General features: G+C 42.2%; 1 protein-coding gene and 1 long non-coding RNA gene across 6 annotated transcripts in view; one reads left to right on the top strand and one right to left on the bottom strand.

The window, feature by feature from the left end:
• Positions 1-12,168, bottom strand: part of PDK1 (pyruvate dehydrogenase kinase 1) — a 119,575-nt gene extending 107,407 nt beyond the window's left edge. For 4 of the 5 annotated variants that reach the window (XR_004028042.1, XR_004028041.1, XR_001114329.2 and 1 more), the window contains exons 1-6: positions 11,792-12,168; positions 9,301-9,442; positions 5,860-5,931; positions 3,456-3,640; positions 3,073-3,168; positions 1,199-1,276 (exon numbers count right to left, since the gene is read on the bottom strand). Coding sequence is in view for 2 of the 5 variants with exons in the window: in XM_003253717.3 (XP_003253765.1) it covers positions 1,199-1,276; positions 3,073-3,168; positions 3,456-3,640; positions 5,860-5,931; positions 9,301-9,442; positions 11,792-11,987 (769 nt within the window). In the remaining 3 variants the exon portion in view is untranslated. The remainder of the gene's footprint in view (positions 1-1,198; positions 1,277-3,072; positions 3,169-3,455; positions 3,641-5,859; positions 5,932-9,300; positions 9,443-11,791) is intronic. The other variant, XM_030804142.1, reaches the window with a different exon arrangement.
• The window catches only part of LOC115832523, a 58,537-nt gene continuing 42,947 nt past the window's right edge, over positions 11,491-27,080 (top strand). Inside the window, exon 1 of the long non-coding RNA XR_004028043.1 lies at positions 11,491-12,049. This is a non-coding gene — a long non-coding RNA (uncharacterized LOC115832523). The remainder of the gene's footprint in view (positions 12,050-27,080) is intronic.

The raw sequence follows: 27,080 nt of genomic DNA, 5'->3' as shown, positions 1-27,080 counted from the left end.
CTCAAACTCCTGACCTTGTGAGCCGCCCACCTCGGCCTCCCAAAGTGCTGGGATTATAGACGTGAGCCACTGCGCCCAGCCCATACATTCTTTAAGCCATTTTCAAAATGTTTCACCTGGGCGGAATATTGTTTTATTTCAGGCATTTCAATGGATATAAAGCTGAATAAAAAAATATGAGCTAGCATCAATTTCTCGAGACAGTAATTAATTCTACATTTAAACACTTAATAGGAGCCCCACTGGGGGTGGTGATAGGAGTGTGTGTAAAACAGACATTTAGTAGAACAAACGATTAAGACTCATGATATCTTCAAATTCTAATGCAACCAATAAATCAGACCTTCCTCTGAATAAACTCCCCCTTGGGAACAAAAATGGGACATCTGGAAATTGCTCACAACAGTTCAGGTTTGCAAACTATCACTTGTACATTGTGATTGTTATTTACCAAATGCTATGCTACCATCATGGCTCAAAGGAGTTAATATGGCTTTAGAAAACCACCAAGCAATGCTATTTTCAATTGTGTAACTTCACTGCTCTCTCACTCTAAGGTCCAGAATACAGCTTAGTAAAAGCCTATTTTGTTTTATTCTTCCCACCACACCTTCTTAAAGTGTCATCTTAGGAAATGTTTTTCTCTGTCAAGCTACCATGCTTTCAGGAAAAAGAGACTCATCAATCCCCTTTCAAGGCATCTAAACCCTTTTTGTCCAAAAGGCACTAATCAGGGTAAAAAGAAAACCATCAGAGACAAACAGATTCTCAAATAGATGAGCATCTTTCTTTCCTCTTTTACAACCCCAGTCTTTCTATGTCCTCAACAACAGAAAATTATTTACAACTCAGGAAGTAGAAAAAGGGTAAGTCTTACATTATTGAAGTGCATGTAAAAGTCAAATGTAACTTTCTTGGCATCATTTTCTATGACTAAACAGAAAATAAAAAATAAGCAAAGAATCAAAGTTATCAATTAAAAATAAAGAAAATGAGGCACAAAAAGCCAAATCTTTTCGTAAAGAATCTGACTCAATTACATGTTTATAGATACATTTTTTACATGATTACTATCCTTTAGCCTTCATAGCCAAAGAAGTTGATGAAAAAGTCATCTTCCATTAAAACATTTAAATTCTTATCCCTTATCAAGTAATCAAATCACTAATTATTGAGAAAAAGACAACATCAGGCTTACCATTTAGTTCTTCAAGTTCTAGTTCGGGAGAGTTAATATAATACAAATCACACAGACGCCTAGCATTTTCATAGCCATCTAGTGTGAATCAAAACAAAACAAAAAAGGATTTAATAAATACACTTCTCTTTCGTGCTTTCATGCGTAAAGATGGCAATAGTATTGACAAATCAAAGTCTTAAACTCTCTAGAGAAGAAAATATACTTTGATAGTTTGGTGAAAGTCTTTGCTTTTTTTTTTTTTTTTTTGGGTAGAGACATGGTCTTGCTATATTGCTCAGGTTTGTCTCCAACTCCTGGGCTCAAGCCATCCTCCTGCCTTGGTGCTAGGATTACAGGCATGAACCACTGCCCCCAACCAGGGAAAGCCTTTCCTTTTTTTTTTTTCTTTGCGATGGAGTCTCAGTCAACCAGGCTGGAGTGTGGTGGTGCTATCTCGGCTCACTGCAGCCTCCACCTCCCTGGTTCAAGTGATTCTCCTGCCTCAGCCTCCGAAGTAGCTGGGACCAGGTAGGCGCGGGTCACCACGCCCAGCTAATTTTTGTATTTTCAGTACAGATGGGGTTCCACCATGTTGGCCAGGCTGGTCTCGAACTCCTGACCTCAGGTGATCCACTCGCCTCAGCCTCCCAAAGTGCTGGGATTATAGGCATGAGCCACTGTCCCTGGCCCAGGGAAAGTCTAAGTGTGACATGACAAAGCTGAATAGCTATAAACAATGAATGACAAATATAACTACAAAAAAAATGTAAAAGTCTGTATGCTAAAAAGACACTAACAACAACAATGTAAAAAAGAAAAATAACAGGTTGGAGAAAACATTTGCTATCTATGTAACAAAACTTAAGAGTTGGTTAGGAAACACTCTTATCCATTGTTTGAAACCTTTCTGGAGATACCAAAATTTTATATGCATTTAAATGTTTTTAATTCTAGGAATCTCACCCTCTGAAATACTAGCAAAAGTGAGCACGTATTTAAGGATGTTCACGGCAGTACTGCTGGTATTGGTGGTAACAGAAAAAAATTAAAACAACCTAAGTGTGCATCAACAGGAGAATGAATTAACACATACTGATACATTCCATAGAGCCATTCAAAACCTTGGAGTATATCCAGATGTATTGAACAGCAAGATGTCTGTAAACTTGTAGAAAAAAACATAGAGCACCCCATTTTCTAAAAACAACAATGTAAGACCAACATCAATTGTGTATGTGTACAAGTGGTATAAATAGAAAAAAGTGTGAAATGATTCAAACCAAATTGTTACGAATTACTGCTCATAGTGTTAGGAATTAGAAACAGGGCAGTAGGGACTTCAATTCTTTTTTAAGTGAAAGATACCCTCAGCTGGGCTCAGTGGCTCACGCCTGTAATCCCAGCTCTTTGGGAGGCCGAGGCAGGCAGGCAGGCAGGAGTTTCCAGACCAGCCTGGCCAACATGGTAAAACCCTGTCTGCACTAAAGATACAAAAACTAGCCAGGCGTAGTGTTGAGCATCTGTAATCCCAGCTACTGAGGAGGCTGAGGCAAGACAATCGCTTGAACTCAGGAGGCAGAGGCTGCAGTGAGCTGAGATCACACCACTGCACTCCAGCCTGGGCAACAGAGTGAGACTCTGTCTCAAACAAAACAAAACAAAACAAAAAAGATATCCTCTATAGTATCACCAAACTTTGCCTAACAAATAATTCTATCAATAAAATAGTCATACTATACATAATGCACAAATAATACTATAAGGTTATTTTCAAACCCATGCATTTGTGCCTACCATTTTATCTCATGATACAAATAGATGTTTTAATAGTAAGAAATAACAATAATTTTGATTTTTGTATCTTTTTTGAAAGAAGAAATGTCAGTATTTACCTTTAATAACTTCAACTACATTGCAGTTTGGATTTATGCTTCCAATGTGCTTTCGATGAGATGGACTTCCTTTGCCTTTTCCACCAAACAATAAAGCTATCCAAAAAGGAAAAAACCAATAAAATAAGCTAAACCACCTAATGCTCTTTTCCAAATCTGAATACTGTTTAAATTGTACCAAAAAGAACAAATATTTTCCTTTAGGATAAACATAGTATTTTACATTCAATAAAAACACCTTTCTTGATGGCAGTCTATTTACTTTTCTTAATTAGCCAAAAGATAAAAAACTAAATTTTCTACCTAAAGGGAAGTTTCCTAAATAAATTTAAAATATGCCAACACATCTCATTTAGCTTCTTCTCTTGACTCAGGACACTTACAGTGCTGATTGAGTAACATTCTAATTGAAATGCGACTCATGTAGAATCGATCCAAAAAGTACTGAACATTCTGGCTGGTGACAGGATCCACCCCAAAGCTCTCCTTGTATTCAATCACACCCTGGGCCATTGTGGGAATGACATCATTGTGTCGGTTTCTGATGCGTATCACAGTATCTGTAAAGCTAAACAAACCCATCTGTCAAAACAGCCAAATATTTTGACAAGTAAACTTAATACAAAAATATAAGTTTAACCAACTATGCTAGACAAAAAATCCGTAATTTAGTAAAAGGGAGATCAGTTCATGTTTTCCTATACTTACTTAAATGTATTTCAGATCATAAATATACCAAATCTATGAAAGTATATGGACCTCCAAAATAAAACTTTCAAGATTTAATTCTTTTCTTGGCTTCCTAAGAGTAAGGCTGCCACAAAACATAATCCAAAAAATGTTAATGGTTTTAACTGCTATCAACTAAGATCATCTGAGCACTGGCTAAGAGGATGGTATTCCGGAGACATTCTGCATAGGAGAAGACAAAGCACTCGCCTCTAGAGAACACCTGCTCTGCTCTGCAAGGAATCAAGATGAATGAGCCAATAAAGCCTGCCTGTTTTGGAACTATTCCCTAGGGTTCAAAGAGAGAGAAGGAAACACTTAGGACAGAAAAACAGAAAAGAATTCTCATTTCACTCATCCTATGAGTTTATAAAATGGGAGAGGAAAAGTAAACAATTGTATTAAAAGACAAATCTTCAAATCATCTAGCCTTCCCATCTCTGTCACTTAGAAGACATTGCATGGTTAAAGAACTAAAAGAGAAAATAAGTTTTTTTTTTTTTTTTTGAGATGGAATTTTGCTCTTGTTGCCCAGGCTGAAGTGCAATGGCGCGATCTCGGCTCACTGCAACCTCCACCTCCTGAGTTCAAGCAATTCTACTGCCTCAGCCTTCCTGAGTAGCTGGGATTACAGGCATGCACCACCACGCCTGGCTGATTTTGTATTTTTAGTACAGACAGGGTTTCTCCATGTTGGTCAGGCTGGTCTCGAACTCCCGACCTCAGATGATCCGCCTGCCTCAACCTCCCAAAGTGCGGGGATTACAGGCGTGAGCTACCGTGCCCTGCCCAAGAAGTCTTAATTATGCAGTAACAAAACCAATTTTCTAACATAACCCATCTGAATTTACACTTCCAAATGAGTGCTTTCCTATTCAAAGTCATCATCCTGAGTACTATTAACTTATTCCAATGATGTTTCCACGGCTTAAAACATTTTTGGAATTCCTAGTTAGTAATGAGCTTCAAAACACAACTGTTAAACCAGAATACAAACAAGGAAACTCTTTGAAAACAACAAACAACTCATCATTCTAGTCACTCCTTTATTAATTTATTTCTTTCTGCTTCAAAGAAACACAAATCTGTATTATTCTGCTTGACTACTTATTTTCCACAGCTCTGAATGACTGTTTTCAGAAGGCTCTACCTATAACATAATGTTTACTTTTAAAGTAAGACTGCTTGGATTCCACCATTTGCTAACTATGTAACCTTAAGCTACTTACCCTCTTTGTGCACAAACAGCATTATTTCAATGAATTGTTTTAAAGATTAAAAAACATCATTCATGTAAAGTCTGCTCAATACCTAGGCAAGGAGTAAACTCTTGCTGAAGTTATTTTCAGATTAAAATCATGTTTAAAAAAATGAAGTGTTACTGTTCACTTTAAAGACAGTCCAAAAAACATGTGTAACTAACTGAGGACAAGTGATGGTCATTACATTCTCAGTACCCTTCACTGCAATAAACAGGTAGCTGCATAAGCCAAATACTTTGGTTTACCAATTCTGGAATATGGGTTATTAAATTTGTCATATTACTTACATCATCTTACAGGCCATACAGCATAAACTAGAGACCTGCAACCATGTTTTTATAGGCCTTCTGTGTTTTAAAAAATGTTTTAATTAGTTGCCAATCTTTCAAAAGTGAGAGATTTTACATTACAAATCTAGACTTGTAGCTTTCCTTTCAAATCAGAAAACAATCAGATGATATGGGCAGTATTTTCATATGGCAAAGATCAGCTGGGGCTGAAGGTGGTTGTCCATTAGAAGGAGCATGCACCCTCCAGGTGAACAGTCCAACTGGCACTGAGGCCACACCTACATTTCCATTGATCATCATACCTGAACTTTGTCTTTTGTTAAAGAGGAACATGAAGTATTTCTTATGCCTAGTCAAATTTACTGATTGTTGTTTGTCCTGCCTGTATGAGCTGCTATAGTCACATATATCACATGTTCTAAAGTAGTAGCAACCTAAAAGTTAATCAATTTCCCCCAAGTGACCTAATAATAGGTTTAAGAATAGGGTCAAAATAGTGAACTTACTCATAAATAGCTTTAGCATCCTCAGCACTTTTGTCCTTAAAATCAAGAAGCTCCTGAAGACTCTGGATATACCTAAAATGCAGATCAGTAGGGTAAGTTCATTCTTTTATATTCTGAAAGTTCAATATCATGAAAATTAGCTCAAAAGCTATTTTTAGCATTTTATAATTTTTAATTTAGAATACGGCTATAAATTATGGTTGAAGTAGAATTTTTACACTCATGCACATTCAAGCAAAGTGCTGGGAACAAATGGTAAAAGGTGCACATTTTCTCCTAAAAGCATAGGTCAAATTTAAGAATTTTAAGATTTTCTATTCTAAGTTCTACATTCTAAAACGGCTTTTAATTTTTTTTAATTTACCACTGTACATTAGAGTATATATACCGATCATGCTGAGATCTGTCACCAGTAACTATGTGATCTTGGGCAAATGACTTAATTTGTCTTATTATCAGTAAAAGGATGACAGCCTCTCTTGCTCTAAGACTGTATCTTAAATATCTGTGCTTTAAAACCTTAATTTTACATATTTATGTCCAACTAACAAGTATTTATTGAAAGCCTATAATCTACTACGTAGTTCTTTGAACAAAAAACACAAAAGTAATAAAAATGTAGATTTTAAATTTATCTAACAATTCAAAGTATCAAAGCATCTGTTAAGGAATGAGCAAAATAAGGAAGGCCAAATGATTTTCTGATGGTCTTGCAGGCAAGTACAATGGCACTGTGGGGCCGGAGCTAAAAATAACTTGTTACCACTGAATTACTTTCTTCGACAGTGTAAGGGATCTGCTCCACTTGGCTGTAAGCACTTTATCTGCAACTGCCCTAACTTAGCAGGCATCTAGGAGCAATGAAAGTGCTTTAAAAACCTGTAATTCCATCTGTTGGTTTGGAAAGCTGTTTCTGACAAGCAATATGTCTTACTGCATTCCAAAGTTAAGGGATTCTGATACCAGCTGCTGCTTTGCTTTAACCCTTAATTTCCTCTTAATTGGCAAGAACAACTACACTCTCCATCCAAGAGATATTTGAGTACCTACAACAGGCACCGATCAGACTTCATGACTGATAAGCTTCAAAAAGCAGCATATTCTACGTCTAATGAAGAATTTTTTAAAAACAGGAAAAATCTTCCATGGAATATTATATTTTCTCCTTTATATCCCATCATAATTACTAAACAAATGCTTCCCATTTAATCCACACTTATAACTATTCCATACGTGGACTAGATAGCATCTGATTATCATATATAATAGCAGTCATATTTTGCTGTTTTAAACTGAGATTAGATCAACTTCTCCCATACACTATAATGCCTACAAAAAGAAATGAATCTCCATGAATCATAACTGGGAAATGCCCTGCAGCTAGACCTTTTCCATTTAAGACTTAACTCTGGGCAACTCATTTGTTTGAAGCGTATAGTGCTTAAAAGAACAACACTTTTAAATCAGTAACATTAACGAAGGCTATATATAGGTGGCTCCATGAGTGTATACCCTTAACATCTCTACTTATCTTTGGGAAGAGATCACACTTTTTCTACACAATTCCAAAAACTTCTAATTGTTTTAAAACAGAAAAATAAACGTTTTAACTTTTGTAATTTATAAAAAGATACCCTTCAATAAACACGGTTTATTAAAAATACGTATACCTTTCATATATTTCATCATTCCGACTATAGCATGGTATAGCAGAGATGGACAAATGGGGGTTTGAATCCCAACTCCACTATCAATGGTACTGCCTTATGCAAAAGATTTAACCTTTATGTGCCTCAGCATCCTCATCTGTACAGAGTTAACCTGCCAGGTGCAGTGGCTCATGTCTGTAATCCCAACACTTTGGGAAGCCAAGGTGAGAGGACTGCTTGAGCCCAGGAGTTCACAACCTGCCTGGGCAAAAAAGTGAGACCTCCATCTCTACAAAAAAATAAAAGAATTGGTCAGGTATGGTGGCACATGGCTGTGGTCCCAGCTGCTCGGGAGGCTAAGGCAGGAGGATCTCTTGAGCCCAGGAGGTCAAGACTGCAGTGAGCCATGATCACACTACTGCACTCTAGCCTGGGTGATGGAGACCTGTCTCTAAAAAGAAAATAAATTAATTTAAAAAATAATAAACAGGCTGGGCACAATGACTCATGCCCACAATCCCTGCACTTTGAGAGGCCCAGGTGGGCAAATCCCTTGACCTCTGGAGTTTGAGGCCAGGCTAGGCAACATGGAAAAACCCCATCTCTGCTAAAAAAAATACAAAAATTAGCTGGGCGTGGCATGTGCTTGTGGTCCCAGCTACTCAGGAGGCTGAGGTGGGAGGATCACCTGAGCCAGGGAGGTGGAGGTTGCAGTGAGCTGAGCTGTGATCGCCACTGCACTCCAACCTGGGTGACAGAGTAAGAACCTGTCTCAAAAAAATAAGTAAAAAGGCCAGGAGCAGTGGCTCATGCCTGTAATTCCCAGCACTTTGGGAAGCCAAGGTGAGAGGATCACCTGAGGTCAGGAGTTTGAGACCAGCCTGGCCAACATGGTGAAACCTCTGTCTCTACTAAAAATACAAAAATTAGCCAGGCATGGTGGCAGGTGCCTGTAATCCCAGCTACTCTGGAGGCTAAGGCAGGAGAATCGCTTGAACCCAGGAGACAGAGGTTGCAGTGAGCCAAGATCATGCCATTGCACTCCAGCCTGAGCAACAGAGCAAGACTCCATTTCAAAAAAAAAAAAAAGTAAATAAAAATAATAACAATGAATAAAATGGAGAGAATCATACCCACTGTGCAAGGTTGTTGAAGGGATTAAAGGCAATATACATAAATACCTAGTCATCAACAAATTGTAGACATTTTTCTTACAACATCCTTGAAGATATATTAACATAAATCCTAAATTTAGCATCTGTATTTCAGTGCAGTTCTGATTGGTTTTCTCAAAATCAAGGAGTTGTGGAGTCCACAATTCAGGGCACAAGCCCAAATACATTGTTCCCCACCCACCCCCAGCCAAAAAAAGAATACTGCTACTACCTTAAGATTCTGGTCGGGCACGGTGGCTCACGCCTGTAATCCCAGCACTTTGGGAGGCCGAGGTGGGCGGATCATGAGGTCAGGAGACCGAGATCATCCTGGCCAACATGGTGAAACCCCGTCTCTATTAAAAATACAAAAATTAGCTGGGCGTGGTGGCAGGTGCCTGTAATCCCAGTCACTCGGGAGGCTGAGGCAGGAGAATTGCTTGAACCCAGGAGGCGGAGCTTGCAGTTAGGCGAGATCGTGCCACTGCACTCCACCTGGGCGACAGAGCAAGACTCTGTCTCAAAAAAAAAAAAAAAAAAAAAAAAAGATTCCACCGAAGAGTAAAAAAAGCATTTGCTGTAACCTTGCATAAAGTCCACAACTCCATCGAATTGCAAACACAAGATGAGAATCTTACCAGCTTTGTACCAATTGAACGGATGGTGTCCTGAGAAGATTATCTGGAAGAAGACTTATTTCTTTCATTATATTTGCCAGTCTGACAGGCAGCTCTTGCCGCAGAAACATAAATGAGGTCTTTTCACAAGCATTCACTGATCCTGAAACCAAACATGATGGGTAAAGCAGTAAGTAAAAGCCATAAGGAAACAGAAGGCAAGAGGCAGACAGAAATAGAGAGGAAGTTATCTGGCAAGGCCAGAGGGACAGAATCACCACGATGGGGCAGGGAATAGGAGGCAAAGATATCCCTGCCTGTGGGAGGTGAGGGATGAGATAACCCAGTCTCCAGATTTATGACCTTCCAATTACTGACATTCCAATGGCTCTGTACAGCAATTACGATACTCTTGTCTCCCTAATTTGCATCCTTAAAGTGATCACCCATTTTAGAAGTTAGGTAACCTGGGCATGTCTGAGCAAGGCTTTATAAAATTAACAGCAGAACCTGGAAAAGTCTATCCTGTACACTCTGTTGCTGCTATCATTTAGAAAATCTGTTTTCTAACTCTAGGTTTAAAAAGAGTAAATGCCTGTCTAAGAAACAGAAACTTTAAGCCGGTCCGAATGCAGTGGTATTTACAACTAACTGATCACAACCGGTTACAGATTTCTTTGTTCCTTCTCCACTCCCACTGCTTTACTTGACTAGCCTCAAAAAAAAAATAAATTAAAAGCAGGGGGCCAGGCACAGTGGTTCATGCCTATAATCCTAGCACTTTGCAAGGCCCAGGCTTGAGGGGTTCAAGACCAGCCTGGGCAACACAATGAGACCTCATATTTATAGAAAATAAAAAATAGCTGGGCATGGTGGTGCTTGCCTGTAGTTCTAGCCTTGGGAGGCTCAGGCAGAAATTTGAGGTTACAGTGAGCTATGATAACACCACTGCACTCCAGCCTGGGTGACAGAGTAAAACCCTGTCTCAAAAGAAAGAGGAAAATTTTGATGTTTGCATAGGAAGACTCACTGATTCCATATAGAACCACTAATGCTAATTACCATAAGCAGAGTAAGTGCAGTCCGGGCGTGGTGGCTCACACCTGTCACCACTTTGGGAGGCGGAGGTGGGAGGACGGCTTGAGCCCAGGAGTTTGAGACCAGCCTGGGCAACATAGTGAGACCCCATTTCTATTAAAAAAATATATACATATATACGTATATATACATACACACACACACACACACACACACACACACACACGGGAAAAAAAAGTGCAGAGGAAAGCTTTCAAGCAACAGAAAGCAAAATTCACCACTGCCTGTCGGCACCATCTTCAAGTAGGTCCTATTCAATTGTGTGGTTACTGGAAAGTCTCCTGACCCCTCTACACTCCCATATCAGGATCCCATATCACTCCCTAAGTAGAATCGTTGTAGAATGTCCTTTGGCAAACAGCTCCATTTAAAATTAAACTAAAAGGTCTTATTATTCCAGTAATGCATTTTAAACTTACTATTCTTGCTGCTTTAGCAGAGAAAACGTTAGCAAAAACTAGATTGTCAACAGTAGAAATTAAGATATTAAAGGAAAACAGCTTGTAAAAGTTTTATGGCATACTTATGAATACCACCAAATTCGCCCCTTCCTCAAACTAGGGTCTTTTTAAAGTAAAAACAAAAACCTAAGGCTTTGAGCCAAAAATTATGCCACTACCACAGTTTTAAGACAAAGTTGCCAACCATGCAGGTATCATTCAATACAGAAGTCACAATGCAGAAGATAACCTTTGTACTCAAAGTTTATGAATTAAGGTTTTCCCTTTTCCCCTCACTGCCTTCACATGGGAAGTGGGATGTAAAAGTTAAAACGCCTAATTATGCAATTCCTTCTGCAATTTGTTGAACAGCTTCTAGAGAAAACCAAGATAATGTGGTAAACTTCACAGCATCTTGTCCTCATGCACTCAACACGTGCTCAAGACTTACTTGCTGATGAAGAAATGTGCTGTTGGTGCAGTTTTAAGCCACTGGCAAGGAAAACATTCTAAGAAACCCTGGGCCAGTTATAATCTGCCTTCCCTATTATCACGCCAATTCTATGAAATCATCATATGCAAAACTGGGCATTCATCATCACTGCGCGGAATCCAAACGCGATTCTCGGGGGTGCGCACGCTCGGCCTCCCACCCGGGCCCGACTCCTCGGAAGGGGCCTGGCCGAGCGCGCACCTGCACACGTGCGCCGGCAGGCGGGAGGTCATTCGGCGGCCCAGCTGGTTTGTTTTCAACAATACCGTCAAAGCCACACGCCCACCGTTATTTACGCCGCCAGCCAGCGCCGGCACCTCGGAGGGAGGAAGGAAACACCTAAGGCGCTGGGGGCGGAAACGCTGAGGAGGAGGGGTGCGCCTCAGGCGAGAGCTAGCCGGCGCCGACCGGGCCTGGGGCAGCGGCCGCAGCTCCCCGCCCGGGACCGCGCACAAAGGCCCGAGGTCCGGGCCGCACTCACCGAAGTCCAGGAACTGCTTCATGGAGAGCGGGGACGGCGAGAAGCGCGCGTAGAAGTCCACCTGGCCCGGAACGCCGCGCTCGGACGCCGGGCTGGAGCCCGAGTCCGAGCTGAAGCTGCGGCTGGGGCCAGCGGTGCCCAGCCCCGGGCCCGGGCCGGCCAAAGCGGCTCCGCGAAGTAGCCGCGCCAGCCTCATGCCGAGTCCCGCTAGAGAAGCCACAACCCGGGCGCCAGGTTTCCCCGCGCGTCTGCCGAGTGGTACGTGAGGGACGTGGCGGGCAGCAGGGGCGGGGGACGGCTGTCACCGGCGCGGCCCCCACCCTTTCGCCGGAGCCCGGCCCCCTGCGCCGCTGGGCGGGACGCGGAGCGGGAAGGAGGCGGGGAGAGAAGAGGGGCGGGCGCTCGCGGGGCCCACCCCCTCGCTGCAGTCCCGCCCAGCCTCGCGGGGAAGGAGATGCGGAGCACGCGCCAGGCCGCAGCCCGCGCCCAGATCCCGCCCCAGCCGCCGAGGTGTGGGGTGCGCGTGTCGGCCGTCCCCGTACACGTCGGGTGACGGGACTGGGGACACTAAGAGGCGAGGCGGTGTGGAGCGTCCCCTTCCCGCACCCTTTTGAAACAAATCCCACCTCCTGCTTTCTCTGCCCTCCCAGTCTCAGCCAAAAGGCTCAAAGACAGGGCGGCGTTCCGCTTGCACACACCGCGGTGTGGTGCTGCGAGCGCGTTCCAGAAACGCTCCTCTGTGACGCAAGCCACACATTTTCCAGGGTCAGAGAGCTTCAGGAGTCCCCGCTTGCCGAACAGTGGTACGTAAATACGAATGCTGAACACTGGGACGTGTGGCCCTAAATAGTATCACCGCAACGGCGGCCACAGGAGAAGAGATGTACTGCCATGTACTGGCTGTGTGCCTTTGAGTGAGCTGTTTAACCTCTCTGAGCCTCCGTCTCTTTACCTGAAAAAGGAGCATAATATCTGTCTCAGTTGCTGTGACATGGGTAGTAGAGCTATCTGTGTTAGCACAATGCCGGGGGCATACCAGATAATAAATGGGATTTATTTTTACCATTATTGCTTTTTAAAATTATTTTTTTATTAAGATTTTATCAGAACTACTAACCTGTGTTTTCCCTGAAGCACATTTTACCAAAAGTTTGAGAGAAAACGGGTTTTGGCGGTTTTATAACTTTATTCGATGTATTCGAGTATCAGCAGTTCTTCTCCCACACTAACTGTTGGTTTTAGAAAGTGTAACGGGTACATAGTTTTGTGAACCCTGAAAGTTTGAGACAAGTCTCAGTTAATGTATAAAGTTTATCTTGACAAGGTTGAGGACGCGTGCCTGTGACACAGCCTCAGGAAGTCCTGAGGACACGTGCCCAAGGTGGTGGGTGCACAGCTTGGTTTTATACAGGGAGACAGGAGACATCAGTCTATATGTAAGAAGTACATTGGTTCCTGCCAGAAAGGTGGGACAACTTGAAGCAGGGAGGAAGGCTTCCAGGTTATAAGTAGGTGAGAGACAAATGGTTGCAGTCTTTGGAGTTTCTGATAAACCTTTCCCAAGGAGGCAATCAGATATGCATCTGTCTCAGCAGAGGGATGACTTTGAATAGAATGGGAGTCAGGTTTGCCTTGAGCAGTTCCCAGCTTGAATTTTCCCTTTAGCTCAGTGATTTTGGGGCCCATGATATTTTCCTTTCACATTTCAGTGAATCTGCATCCGCATTATGTTTTTCTGGACAACCACACGTGGATACCATACGGGACATTATTCTTTTGGCCCAGACAGCTTCGTCAAACCTGGTATCAGTGTGTGCATCTGGAGTTCCAATCTCTTTCTTGGCAAATTTCCAGATATCTTTGCTGAGTGCCCGAGGGGCGCACTTCTTGAAGTCCATTTCAATGGGATGTGCTTGGGAATGTTGATGGTGTCACCACCTCATTGATGGCTGAATGGCCCCCTTCTTCTTCCCACCCTTCTTCTGCGGGACCTAAGTTGGAAAGAAGAAAACAATTTCAAGTTGAATATTACACATTCTTAAAATAGTCCCTCAAACATTTCCACAGCTCTACTCCAGCCTCTCAGGTTGCCTCCTCCTTTCTAATCTCCTTCCTTCTAGATTATTCCCTGAGCTCCAAAGTCTTGTCACTTTATCATGCACAGCATTATTCAGCTCCCTTAATCCCTGTTTGCAATTTTGCTGCTTTCTGCCTGAGCATGTCAAGATGCTCAGCTGAACATCAATTTGCGTGAAAGTACAAAGGCCCAGCAGAAACCTTGAGACTATTTTAGCAAGATTTTTTTCCCTCAGGAAGGAATCAACTGTTGTATAAAGTGCTTTTTCCTTTCTCCAAAGTATATTCACCATGCTTCAACCAATATACAGAGAATGTGCATATAAAAACACATATTAAATGGTGTCAACTTTTGCTGCTTAGTCAAAGACTTAGGGTCCAGAAACTGGAGAGAACCTTTAAGGACTTTAGTAAAGAGCTGTATTACTTCTCTGTTGTTATGGTCTGAATGTGTCCCCTAAAATTTCTGTGTTGACACTTAATTATCAATATGATAGTATTAAGAGGTGGGGCCTTTAGGAGGGAATTAAGTCATGAGGGCAGAGCCTTATAAAAGGGCCTGAGGGTGTAAGTCTGTTCCTACCATCTCTTCTACCATGTGAGTGAAACTGCCTTTGAAAAATTGTAACAGTGAGAAAATTTTGACAGTGAAAGAGATCTGACCTAACTAACTCCATCTGCTTCTCACTTCCAAGCTGCCGTTATTTATTCATGGGCATAGGCCAAACTAACTTTGGGAGGAATTTAGATTATATATTAACTTTGAAACAAAGATGATAACAGCTCCTCCATGAAACAAATCCCCAGCTTTCCTGGGGACCAGACCACCTTTGTTAAACTAACAGATTAGGCAGGGCATAATGGCTCACGCCTGTAATCCCAGCACTTTGGGAGGCCAAATTGGGAGGATTGCATAAGTCTAGGAGTTCGAGACCAGCCTGGGCAACGTAGACCTTGTCTCTACAAAAAATGAACAAAATTAGCTGGGCATGGTGGCACATGCCTGTAGTGCTTCGTGGGGAGCATCACTTCAGCCCAGGAAGTGTAGTTTGCAGTGAGCCAAGATCCTGCCACTGCATTTCTGCCTGTGTGACAGAGCGAGACTTTGTCTCAAAAAATAAACTAACAAATTAACTAGAAGATTAGAAATTATAGCTCAGGAGTCATGCAGCCAGAGTCCACAAGATCACCAACCTCCACAATTGCTCCTATAGATAACATTGCTATTATAAAACCTAACATTGGTGTTTGAGTTATTTTTCAAATCCTGAATTCCAATGGACCAGCTAGAACCACACAGATAAGTAAAATGACACATCTGGTCTTGTGGCCCCCACCCAGAAACTGACTCAGCATAAGATGACAGCTATGACTCCCTATAATTTTATTCCTGACCCAACCAATCAGCATTCCCCATTCTCTAGCTTGCTGTCTGCCAAACTATCTTTAAAAAAAACTCTAGCCCCTGAATTTTCGGGAGGTTGATTTGAGTAGTAATAAAACTCATCTTCTGTTTAGCCAGCTCCACATGCACTAAACTCTTTGTCTTGATAAATTGGCTCTATCTGGGCAGCAGGCAAGAAAAACCTATTGGATGGTTACATGAGGACACAGCAAGAAAGCCCTTACGAGACACTGAATTCTGGCATCTTGATCTTGAACTTCCCAGCCTCTAGAACTGTAAGAAAACTAATTTCTGTCATTTATAAATTACCCAGACTGAAATATTTTGTTACAGCACCACTAACAGACTGACACACATGTAGATATAAAGTATAATCGTACTGTAAGCTTCTATAAAAAAATTTTTACATAGCAGACATGAGCCAGCCCCTGTAAATTCACTGAGAATTTGTGATCCATGTTGGACTGATGTGACTGAAAGGAATGGAAAAAGCAATAGAAAACAAGCTAGACTGTGTCACCTTGTCCCCAGTACCCTCTGGCTTCATGAGGTTCGGAAGACAAAAGGAAAGAAAAGTCATGATATTTTTTCCCCCTGATTCTTTTCTTCCAAGCTATAATTTGTGTTCCTCTGAGTGTGGCCACAGCTTCCTACCTTTGTCCAGTATCCCTAGAGATAGTACTGATTTTTCCCTGTTACTGATTGGGTGCTCACCAGCCCTGGAGGTTTAATTCTGCCCACACTCCTGTAAATAGTCCCTTTATCAATTAATCAATTTCGCTTTTGAGTGTGCTATCATTTCCTACCCTAGAACCCTTTTTGATATGCTGGAAAGATAATTCTCAAAAAAGGTAAAATAATGACTCTCACGCAGCTACAACAACGTGTCAAAAATTTTATTTAGTACATTAATTAAATGAGGGAACCAGTAAAGATATTACAGCCAGTTCAAAGGAGAAGTGAAAAAACAGGAATTCAGAAAAATTTGCAAAGGCTGTAAAACTGGCTCTTTCCTTGGGAATCAGGGAGGGTTGCCCTTCTACCTGACAGATTTATTTGCACATGTATAGGTAAGAATTATGTGCGTTGTTACCATTTATCTGCAATTTACAGAGTTGTAAAATAGCTCAAAGACAGTGAATCAGAATCAGATACGCTGAAAAGTTGTGCTCTAAACAATACATAATATTCCACTGAAGCGTAATTTTTCTCCATATACATTTGCCTTCTTTGTTTAAAGGGTACTTTGATTCAGGTAATTACTTGTGTAGTGATATGAGGGCATCCTATTCACCAGGATTTATTTAGCAAAAACATAGTTTTTATCTGGAGTAAGTGCTTTGAAATGCTGCTGGGGTGGAAGGAGAGATCTCTAGGGAAGGCTCAGAACAGCTTTACAGGAAGCTAGGAGAGGAATTCACTTTGTAGAGCGAAGGGGAAGGGGAGGAAGCAGAAGATTGCAAAGACTGTTCACAACGTGAGCGCTCCTTATAACCCAAACCTTCAGTAAAGTTTGCAAAAAAAAGAGAGATTATTGGATACTGAATCTTTTACGTGTTGTGCTTTTGTGAAAATTGGAGGAAAGGATGAATTTTTTATGAGAGTTTGTGGCAATAGAGATATACTTTGCACATAAAGAGTCTGAGTGGTGGTGGGGTGGGGGGACAATAAATGAGACTATGAGCCTCAAGAATTTACAGACATGGACAGGGAGAACTCTAGACTTTCACAAACTGAGACTGGTAATGTTAAAAGATAAATTTGGGCACATTAAAAGTTTTAAAAATTTATTTGAACTGTTGATTAAAAAAAAGACTCAAACTCTGTAAAATATTTCAAGAGATTTATTCCGAGCCAAATGTGAGTGACCAAGGCCTGAGGCACAGTCTCAAGAGGTCCTGAAAACATGTGCCCAAGGTGGTTGGGTTATAGCTTGATTGTATACATTTTTAGGGGAACAGAAGTTGCAGGCAGACATCACTCAGTACATGTAAAGCATACACTGCTTTGGTCTGAAAAGGCAGGACAACTTTAAGACATAATATAGGGGGGTTGGGAAACTTGTGGCAGGAGGGGGCTTTCAGGTTATAGGAGAGTCAAAGATTTTCTGACTGGCAATTGGTTGAAAGAGTTAAGTTACTATCTCAAGACCCAGGATCAATTGAAAGGAGTGTCTGGGTTAAGACAAGGGGTTGTGGGGACCAAGGTTCTTATTACACAGATAAAGGCCCCACGTAGCAGACTTCAGAGAGAACAGATGGTAAATGTCTCTTATCAGACCTGAAAAGGTGTCAGACCTTAAAAGGAAAAATCTGGAAAGGGAAGGGGATCCTCTACAGAATATAGATTTTCCCTGGAAGAAATAGCTTTGCAGGGCCAGTTCAAAATATGTCAAAAAAATATGTTTTGGAGTAAAACACTTCAATTTATTTCAGGACCTGCTATCTGTCATGTGATGCTACTGAGGAGTAAATTCTGATTTTTTTATCTTGCCCAAATTCCTATCTAAGAATTCTGGGGAGTCATGCCCTACAAACCATAAATTCTCATCAGATGGGTTTTATTTAACCCTATATATCAAGACTTACTTTTCACCCTGACTCTGGAATAACACTACATGACAAGGAAGAAAAGGCAAAATATTTTACCCCAAAACATGTTTCTTTGCCATATCTTGAAATGGCCCCGCAAATCTGTCTTTTGTGGGGGAAAATTTGCATCATTAAAGAATCTCTATTAACATAGCTAGATCTTTTACTTCCAGGCCCTCCCAATCTTAAAAAGATTAACTTAAAGTCTAGCACCTTTTAAAGATCTGAATAGGAAAGTTTGTTATCTGTTGTCTCTGAGGGCAGCCACAATAAAACTTCAAAAAAAACCTTGATCTCCACAATCCTTTATCTTAACCTGAACATTTCCTTTCTGTGATCTCAGGTCTTTAGATAAACTCAACCAATTGTAAATCAGAAAATGTTTAAATTTACCTGTAGCCTGGAAGCCCCAACTTTGAATTGTCCTACCTTTCAGGACTAAACCAATGTATTTCTTAAATGTATTTGATTGATGTCTCATGCCTCCCTAAAACATATAAAACCAAGCTGTGCCCCAATCACCTTGGGCACATGTTCTCAGGACCTCCTGAGGGCTGTGTCACGGGACCATGGTCACTCATATTTGGCTCAGAATAAATCTCTTCAAATATTTTACAGAGTTTGGGAGTCCTCCGCCTCCCAAAGTTCTGGGATTACAGACATGAGCCACTGCGCCCAACCTTGTAAATGTTTCTTATCAGACTTTAAAAAGGTGCCAGAGTTAGTTAATTCCCTTCTGAATCAGGGAAAGTACTTGGAAAGGGAAGAGGATTCTCTATAGAATGTAGATTTTCCCCACAAGAGACAGCTTTGCAGGGCCATTTCAAAATATGTCAAGAAATATATTTTGAGATAAAATCTTTAGTTTCTTGCAGAGCCTGCTCCTTGTCAAGTTGGTATCTTAGGCTACAAACAGTCTGTTTTGTCAGACGTAAAGTCTCTATGTTAATGTTAATTGCTGGTCGGCTATACCTGAATTCCAGAAGGGAGGAGAGAATAATGAGACATGTCTGACCCCACCTTCCCATCGTGGCCTGAACTAGTTTCTCAGGTTAACTTTGGAATGCTCTTGGCCAAACGGAGGGGTCCATTCAGTTGGTTGGAAGGTTTAGAATATATATATTTTTTGAGACAAGAGTCTCACTCTGTTGCCCAGGCTGGAGTGTAGTGGCATGATCTCAGCTCACTGCAACCTCCATCTCCTGGGTTGAAGTGATTCTCCAACCTCAGCCTCCCGAGTAGCTGTGATTGCAGGTATGTGCCACCACACCCGGTTAATTTTTGTAATTTTAGTAGAGGTGGGTTTTCACCCTGTTGGTCAGGCTGGTCTTGAACTACCGACTTCAAATGATTCGCCCACCTCGCCTCCCAAAGTGGTGGGACTACAGGCCTGAGCCACTGCCCCAGCCGAATTTTATTTTTGGTTTACAAGGGAGAAGCTCATTGGGTAAACCAACTAAGGAGGAGCAGAATAACCAAATACTTATTTTATTTTGTTAATCCTTTCAGAGATGCAATGGTTTTCACTCGGTCTGTGTGAAGAGACCACCAAACAGGCTTTGTATGAGCAATAAAGCTTTTAATCACCTGGGTGCAGGCGGGCTGAGTCTGAAAAGAGAGTCAGCAAAGGGAGATAGGGGTGGGGCCATTTTATAAGATTTGGGTAAGTAAAGTAAAATTATAGTCAAAGGGGGGTTGTTCTCTGATGGGCAGGAGTGGGGGTCACAAGGTACTCAGTGGGGGAGCTTTTGAGCCAGAATGAGCCAGGAGAAGGAATTTCACAAGACAGTGTCATCAGTTAAGGCAGGAACAGGCCATTTTCACTTCTTTTGTGGTGGAATGTCATCAGTTAAGGCAGGAACCGGCCATCTGGATGTGTATGTCCAGGTCACAGGGGATATGATGGCTTAACTTGGGCTCAGAGGCCTGACATTTGTGTTGACAGATTTTTGCTTTGTATTTGCCAGGCCTCTTTCACACTCAAGCACAAAAAACTCAGTTCAAACGTCTTTAAATAACTGGAGGCTATTTTGTCTGATGTTGATGCAGGATTTTTCTCGATCACTTTGCCAGCTGGGGACCTCTGGCTGGTGATGCTCCCTCCCAGGCTTTGGTGAGGCACACTACCTGCCCCTAGGAGGTGGCCTGCCCCTCAACCCACCCAGCCTGGGCCCCAGCCCCACTGTGTTATAGCTCGTACCCACATAAAACGGTCCCCAAGTTCTTGTCCTGCGTCCAAGAAGAATGTGCATACTCTGACAATTGAATGGTGAGGAGGGCAGAAAAGAATTGTATTGAGCGAGAGAACAGCTCTCAATGGAGGCAGGACATGGGGGTGGTTCCCCACCTGAAGTTGGGTGGTTTTTTCCCAGTGCGGCTGAGTCCAGGGCTTTTATGGGCTCAGAATAGGGGAGTACGTGCTGATTGGTTTGTGAATATGCAAAAAAAGATTAAAACAAAGGCATGAATTAAAGGTGGGCATGACTGTAAAAAACCCATTAGGGAAGGGGTAGGTATATGTAAAGTAGATGAGGGGTAGGGGTAAATCAGAGGAAAGCATGCCAAACTGGAAGACAGGTTCTTAATTTGGTTCATGGATTTGACTTGTAACTCGGTTCTCAAGCTTTAAATTGTCTTTGGCTTGGAGGTGGGGTTTCACCAGGTATGTGTCCCTGCCTGCCTAGGTGTTTTTCTGCCTCCTGCTGCTATCCATTCCCATCTCTGAGGAGGTACATCTAACTGCCATTAGAATAGAAATGAAGACTGATCTTAACTGCTTCCTGCGACAGGGGGCGCTGTTTTGGGAAGATGGCAGTCAGATCTCCCTCAGAGGCCTATTTAAGGGTCCCGGGTAAAAGGGAGCCATTGTCCAAAGCTGCGGTTGCATTACAGTTTGGAGTTTAATAGCCTGAAGGCAAGAAGAAACATATTAGAAGACATATATCAGGCCAGGCACGGTGGCTCATGCCCGTAATCCAAGCACTTTGGGAGCCTGAGATGGGCAGATCATAAGGTCAGGCATTTGAGACCAGCCTGGCCATCATGGTGAAACCCCATCTTGGCCAGGCGCAGTGGCTCACACCTGTAATCCCAGCATTTTGGGAGGCCGAGGCGGGCAGATCACGAGGTCAGGAGATCGAGACCATCCTGGCTGACATGGGTCAAACCCCGTCTCTACTAAAAATACAAAAAATCAGCCAGGTGTGGTTGTGGGTGCCTGTAGTCCCAGCTACTCGGGAGGCTGCGGCAGGAGAATGGCATGAACCTGGGAGGTAGAGCTTGCAGTGAGCCAAGATCGCGCCACTGCACTCCAGCCTGGGTGACAGAGCAAGACTCCATCTCAAAAAAAAAACAAAACAAAACCCATCTCTACTAAAAATACAAAAAATTAGCTGGGCATGGTGGCATATTCCTGTAATCCCAGCTACTTAGGAGGCTGAGGCAGGAGAATTGCTTGAACCCAGGAGGCGGAGGTTGCAGTGAGCTGAAATTGCACCATCGCACTCCAGTCTGGGTGACAGAGCAAGCAAGACTCCATCTTGGAAAAAAAAAAAAAAAAGAAAAAAAGAGGACATGTATCAAAACAAAACAAAACAGGGAGGTTAAGGGCAGCTCCAAAATCCTGAGGCTGCTGACACAGCCAGATAACTGAGGGCTATGGTTATGCCTGCTAAGATTTGGGTGCATGGGCTTGGCTTTGGTTAGCTCCTTTGGTCTTATTTTCCCAAAAACGAAACTGCTGGGTTATAGACACCCTATTTACTCCTGTCACCTGGCAGGATTTGCAGAATGATTGCCCAGAACTTAAAAATTGATCCATATTTTTACATTACCCATCCCTTTTGTCTCTTCTGAACTGCAGCCAGAGATCACTGGTTAGTTCCCAGGAATAAGCAGGGTTAGTCTAAAATGCAGACAAAAACTTAAAAACTACTAATAATGAGACTAGAATATAATGACAAGTGTATGATAAGTTTTGAAACATAATTGCTCTCTCTCCAGTCCTCATTTTTGTTAAAACAAGTCATGATAGGACTGAATTGTTTGCAAAACTGAATTTAGTCTCATACTTGGCCTGATTATTTGCATAAAGTGCAGCAAGAATAATTATTTTCACATAGGCTTTTAAAAATTGGCTCTGATGAAACCCTGTTCTCTAAGGAATCTCAGTTGAGACTTTTTAAAGCCCAGCCCAGCCATGGGTTTGTACTCTTAAATACCTATGAATTGGGTACATTTGTCTCTTCTTGAGGGCCCAAGATGACTTGGGGCTCCTAGCCCTGTTAGAAAGTGACATTTCTAACTCACCAAACCTGTACGGAGATTGTGTAGACAAGGCATGAGGCAAGTTTTCCTAAGGGAAAACTTGCAAGTTTTATTGCCTCTGCAAGTCAAGTTTGATTCCCTAAAGGGAACCACACCCTTTTAGTAAAAGCCTTGGTAAAAGAACCAGTTTCTCCAGTTGCATCTTGTTGCAAAAGAAAATGGATTCTTATTGCACTTATGCAGAACATTATATTGCTGTAAGTTAAGAATATTCACATCTAGCTTCCAAATTTTGGAGAAACCAGGCAGAGAGAAACAAATATGCTCCAAATTTTGTTCACAGGTGTATACCTTACTCAATTGTTAAAAGTTGTAAATAGCTGAAAATAAAAGTTTTCCTTGCTTTGAAAAAACAAAAGGATCAGCAACGTTTTAAGCAAAAAATTAAAAAGGATTACTTCAGTTTTCTATTAGTTCAGTCCATTCTGTTAACTCTTATTCTGCAGTTCAGCTCTTCATGAATCCTATATTGTTTTCTTCTATTCCAATGTCACAATCTCCCAAGTTATCAGAAACCTTTAAGAGCACCTGTCAAAGTCCTGTAGCTGATTATAAACTGTCTTTTGAAAAGGATCAAAACAAGACAACGTTGTCTCTGAATAACAAAATGTCCAGGGTAGTTATAGTCAAAAACAGGATTAACAAAGAAATTTGGTTATTATTGTGGTTTACAATAACTTAACATAGTAATTCTAATTATGATTGGTAGCATATACTCAGACATTAGAATTTTAGAAATCCAGTACAATTTTGGAATGTATTTTAATATGATATACTAAAATATAACCTGAAGAAGTTAAACATAATTTTTATTTTGACAATGCTGTGTAACTAAACATTTGAGATAATCCTGTTTATTTCTCTTTTGGATGCTTCAGGGGCCCTCTGTAGCAGCCAAAAGTTAGGAGTCAGGAAAGACAATTTTGAAGTTGAAGTTTGATTTTGGGAAGCCTATCAAATATGTTAAAGATTTAGAACACTTGATATTATGAAATAGAATTCCAGGTTATCATAAATCATTTATTTACCTAAAATGATGGCTCAAAAATTTTTTAATGTTATGTATCTTTATTTCTTTGATCATATGATCCATTCTTTTTTATTATTATTATACTTTAAGTTCTGGGGTACATATGCACAACGTGCAGGTTTGTTACATACATGTACATGTCCCGTGTTGGTTTGCTGCACCCATCAATTCGTCATTTGCATTAGGTATTTCTCCTAATGCTATCCCTCCCCCAGCCGTCCACCCCTCAACAGGCCTCAGTGTGTGATGTTCCCCTCCCTGTGTCCATGTCTTCTCATTGTTCAAATCCCACTTATGAGTGAGAACATGTGGTGTTTGGTTTTCTCTTCTTGTGTTACTTTGCTGAGAATGATGGTTTCCAGTTTCATCCATGTCCCTGCAAAGAAGATGAACTCATCCTTTATTATGGCTGCACAGTATTCCATGATGTATATGTGCCACATTTTCTTTACCCAGTCTATAATTGATGGGCATTTGGGTTGGTTCCAAGTCCTTGCCATTGTGAATAGTGCTGGGCCCAAGCTGAGCTGCTGTCAGTATCCAAAGGGTCCAGTCTGGTGATCTTAAGAACAACAACAGGAGACTCTGGACAGCAGAAAAGGTCCATCCCTGATGTAGGTTCCGAGGGCCTGCCATGAGCCTTTCTATCTTAGTTCAAATTTCTCCTTCCACTGTGAGAGTTACCCGAAGCTCGGCGTCTGTGATGGTCTAGGGGGCTTCTGAGGTAATCGGGCAGTGTCAGTCTTCAGCCGCTAAGCCGAGAAGATCTGGGAAGGAGTCAGAGAGCCTTGGGCCAGAGTTCTAGGGGCTCTGGGAGTGGCTGCCAGGTGAGTTGAACTGTCTGATTTTCAGTGGGGTCCCGCACAGATGGGACGCAGCTTAGGAGGAATTCTGGGCTGTGGGCATTCCTTGGCCTGGTGGCCAGATTTCTGGCACTTATAGCAAGCTTCTGGGGGAGGTGGACCTGGAAGAATGCCTGGCCACTGCGGTTTAGGCATTTGGAACTTTTTGTGTGCTGGAGATGTGGCTGGGGTTTGTCTCACAGTGGAGGCAAGGAATTGCAACTCAGAAATATGTTGCTACTTGGCTGCCTCTACTCTATTATTGTACACCTTGAAGGTGAGGTTAATTAAGTCCTGTTGTGGGGTTTGAGGGCTGGAATTTAATTTTTGAGTTTTATTTAATGTCAGGAGCAGATTGGGTAACAAAATGTATATTGAGAAGAAGATGGCCTTTTGACCTTTTAGGGTCTAGGGCTGTAAGGCATCTCAGGGTTGCTGCTAAACGAGCCATGAACTGGGCTGGGTTTTTATATTTGTTGGAAAAGAGCCTAAACGCTATCTGATTTGGGATAAAGAAAAAGGAGCATTAACCTTGATTGTGCCTTTAGCTCTAGCCGACTTTTTAAGAGGAAATTGCTGGGCAGGTGGGGGAGGGCTAGTCTCGGAATGAAACTGTAAGCCAAACCTGGTGTGAGGAGGGGAGGTGATAAAAGGATTATAGGGTGGAGGAGCAGAGGCTGAGGAAGAATTGGGACCTAGCTCGGCCTGGCGAGGAGGGGAGAGGTCAGATGGGTCTGTAGAAAAGGAAATGTTAGAAAGACTCAGCGACGCTTGGGGTTGGGACTGCGGGGACAGGCGGGAGGGAAAGAAGGAAGATTTGGGACGAGTTGCATTGGGAACAGAAACTAGGGAGGGACCGATGTGTAAAAGAATGCCTGGACGTCAGGCACCTCAGACCGTTTGCCTATTTTACGACAGGAATTATTTAGATCTTGTAGGACGGAAAAATTGAAAGTGCTATTTTCTGGCTATTTGGAGCCACTGTCGAGTTTGTATTGGGGTCAAGCGGCATTGCAGAAGAAAATAAGGCATTTAGGTTTTAGGTCAGTTGTTTGTTGAAGAGGTTTTAGGTTTTTAAGAACACAGGCTAAGGGAGAAGAAGGGGGGAATGGAGGGTGGAAGCTTGCCCATAGTAAAGGAGACAAACCCAGAGAAAAGAGAGAGTAGAGACACGGAGAGAAGGGGGTGGGGGGTTCTTGACCTCCAGAAAAGCAGAAAAGGGGTAGAGACACAGAGAGAAGGGGTTCGGGGGTTCTTGCCCCCTAGAAAAGTGGTACTTGCTGCTTAGGGTGAAGGAGAAGGGGTTTGGGGGTTCTTGCCCCCTAGAAAAGTGGTACTTGCTGCTAAGGGTGAAGGAGAAGGGGTTGGGGGGTTCTTGCCCACCAGAAAAGCGGAGAAGAGGTAGAGACATGGAGGGAAGGGGTTGGGGGGTTCTTGCCCCCCAGAAAAGTGGTACTTGCTGCTAAGGGTGACGGACCAAGGCAGGCGTCCCCGCGTGGTCAGACACCTCTGAAACATAGGTGAATAATCAGGCAGGTGTCCCCGTGTGATTAAACACCAAGGGAAGACTGTCTTCCCCAGTCTGTGACTGGTGCCAGAGTTTTCGGTCCACGGATAAAACATGTCTCCTTCATCTCTACCAGAAAAGGAAAGGAACTGAAATTAAGAGAAGGGAGAGATTGAAGTGTGGTGCCAAGATTGAAAGGAGAAAGAGGTTGAGGGATAGTGAGAGAGGTTGTAGAAGAGAGTAAAAAGAGGCCGCTTACTGGATTTAAAATTGGTGAGATGTTCCTTGGGCTGGTTGGTCTGAGGACCAGAGGTCGTAGGTAGATCTTTCTCACAGAACAAAGAGCAGGAGGACAGGGGATTGATCTCCCAAGGGAGGTCCCCCGATCTGAGTCACAGCACCAAATTTCACTCACATCCATGTGAAGAGACCACCAAACAGGCTTTGTGTGAGCATTAAAGCTTTAATGACCTGGGTACAGGCGGGCTGAGTCCGAAAAGAGAGTCAGCCCAAAAATTTTTTTAAAAAGCAAAAACCTTTACTCATTTAGAGGGAAGACTTAGGTTTCCAAACAGTCTGTTTCTTGTCTCTCCCTTCCTTTTTTTTCAGTAGCTTATTTGCAAGGCAAACAAAAGTCTTTCATTGTCCTTTAATTATATTATACGAAAATCTTGTTTAAGAGAGAGAAAGCCAAATTCCACCCTTACATTAGTCTACTATTAATGTCAGCCTTATTTCTCAAAGATTAAAGTCACATGAACTAAAAGGCATTACAGCTTCTATTTTTCTTTAAAAATATTTGATCTAAGTGCTTATTTTTACTTAATCCAATTAATTGGAGCTCTTTTTTATATAAACATCATACACATATCACATGTATAACTAACAGACAGAAGAAGATCCAGTAGTTATAAGATTTTATTTTTTTTTTGAGACACAGTCTTACTGTGTCGCTCAGGCTGGGGAGCAGTGATGTGATCTCAGCTCACTGCAACCTCCACCTCCTGGGTTCAAGTGATTCTCCTGCCTCAGCCTCCTGAGTAGCTGAGATTATAGGCACCCACCACTATGTCTAGCTAATTTTTCTATTTTTAGTAGAGATTGGGTTTCACCATGTTGGCCAGGGTGGTCTCAGACTCCTGGCCTCAGGTGATCCACCCACCTCAGCCTCTGAAAGTTCCAGGATTACAGGTGTCAGCTACCTGGCCCTGACAGATTTTTCACTTGCCAATCTCCTAATTGGGTTACTGGACCCAGGGTGGAGCTCTTCAAAAAACAGGGATAGGAAAACATGCCGTTTCTAGGGCCTAATAAGTAGGTACAGCTTGAAGACAAAAACAGATTTTGAGAGGGATCTATCTGACTTTAATTATTAGGGTTCCCTGAGGAAAACAGATTTTTCCCCAAAATGGATTCTGTGGTGCCTTCTCTGTTTTTCCCAAGGAATCCCAGGCTATCTTATTATCTTAAGCTTCTCATGTGTGCATTGAGTGGAGAAAAATAATTCAGTCA

This window comes from Nomascus leucogenys, chromosome 22a (genome assembly GCF_006542625.1).
Source record: "Nomascus leucogenys isolate Asia chromosome 22a, Asia_NLE_v1, whole genome shotgun sequence".
NCBI classification, from domain to species: Eukaryota; Metazoa; Chordata; class Mammalia; order Primates; family Hylobatidae; genus Nomascus; species Nomascus leucogenys.
Note: the sequence above shows the minus strand (reverse complement) of the source record. Positions and strands in the feature narration are given on the sequence as shown.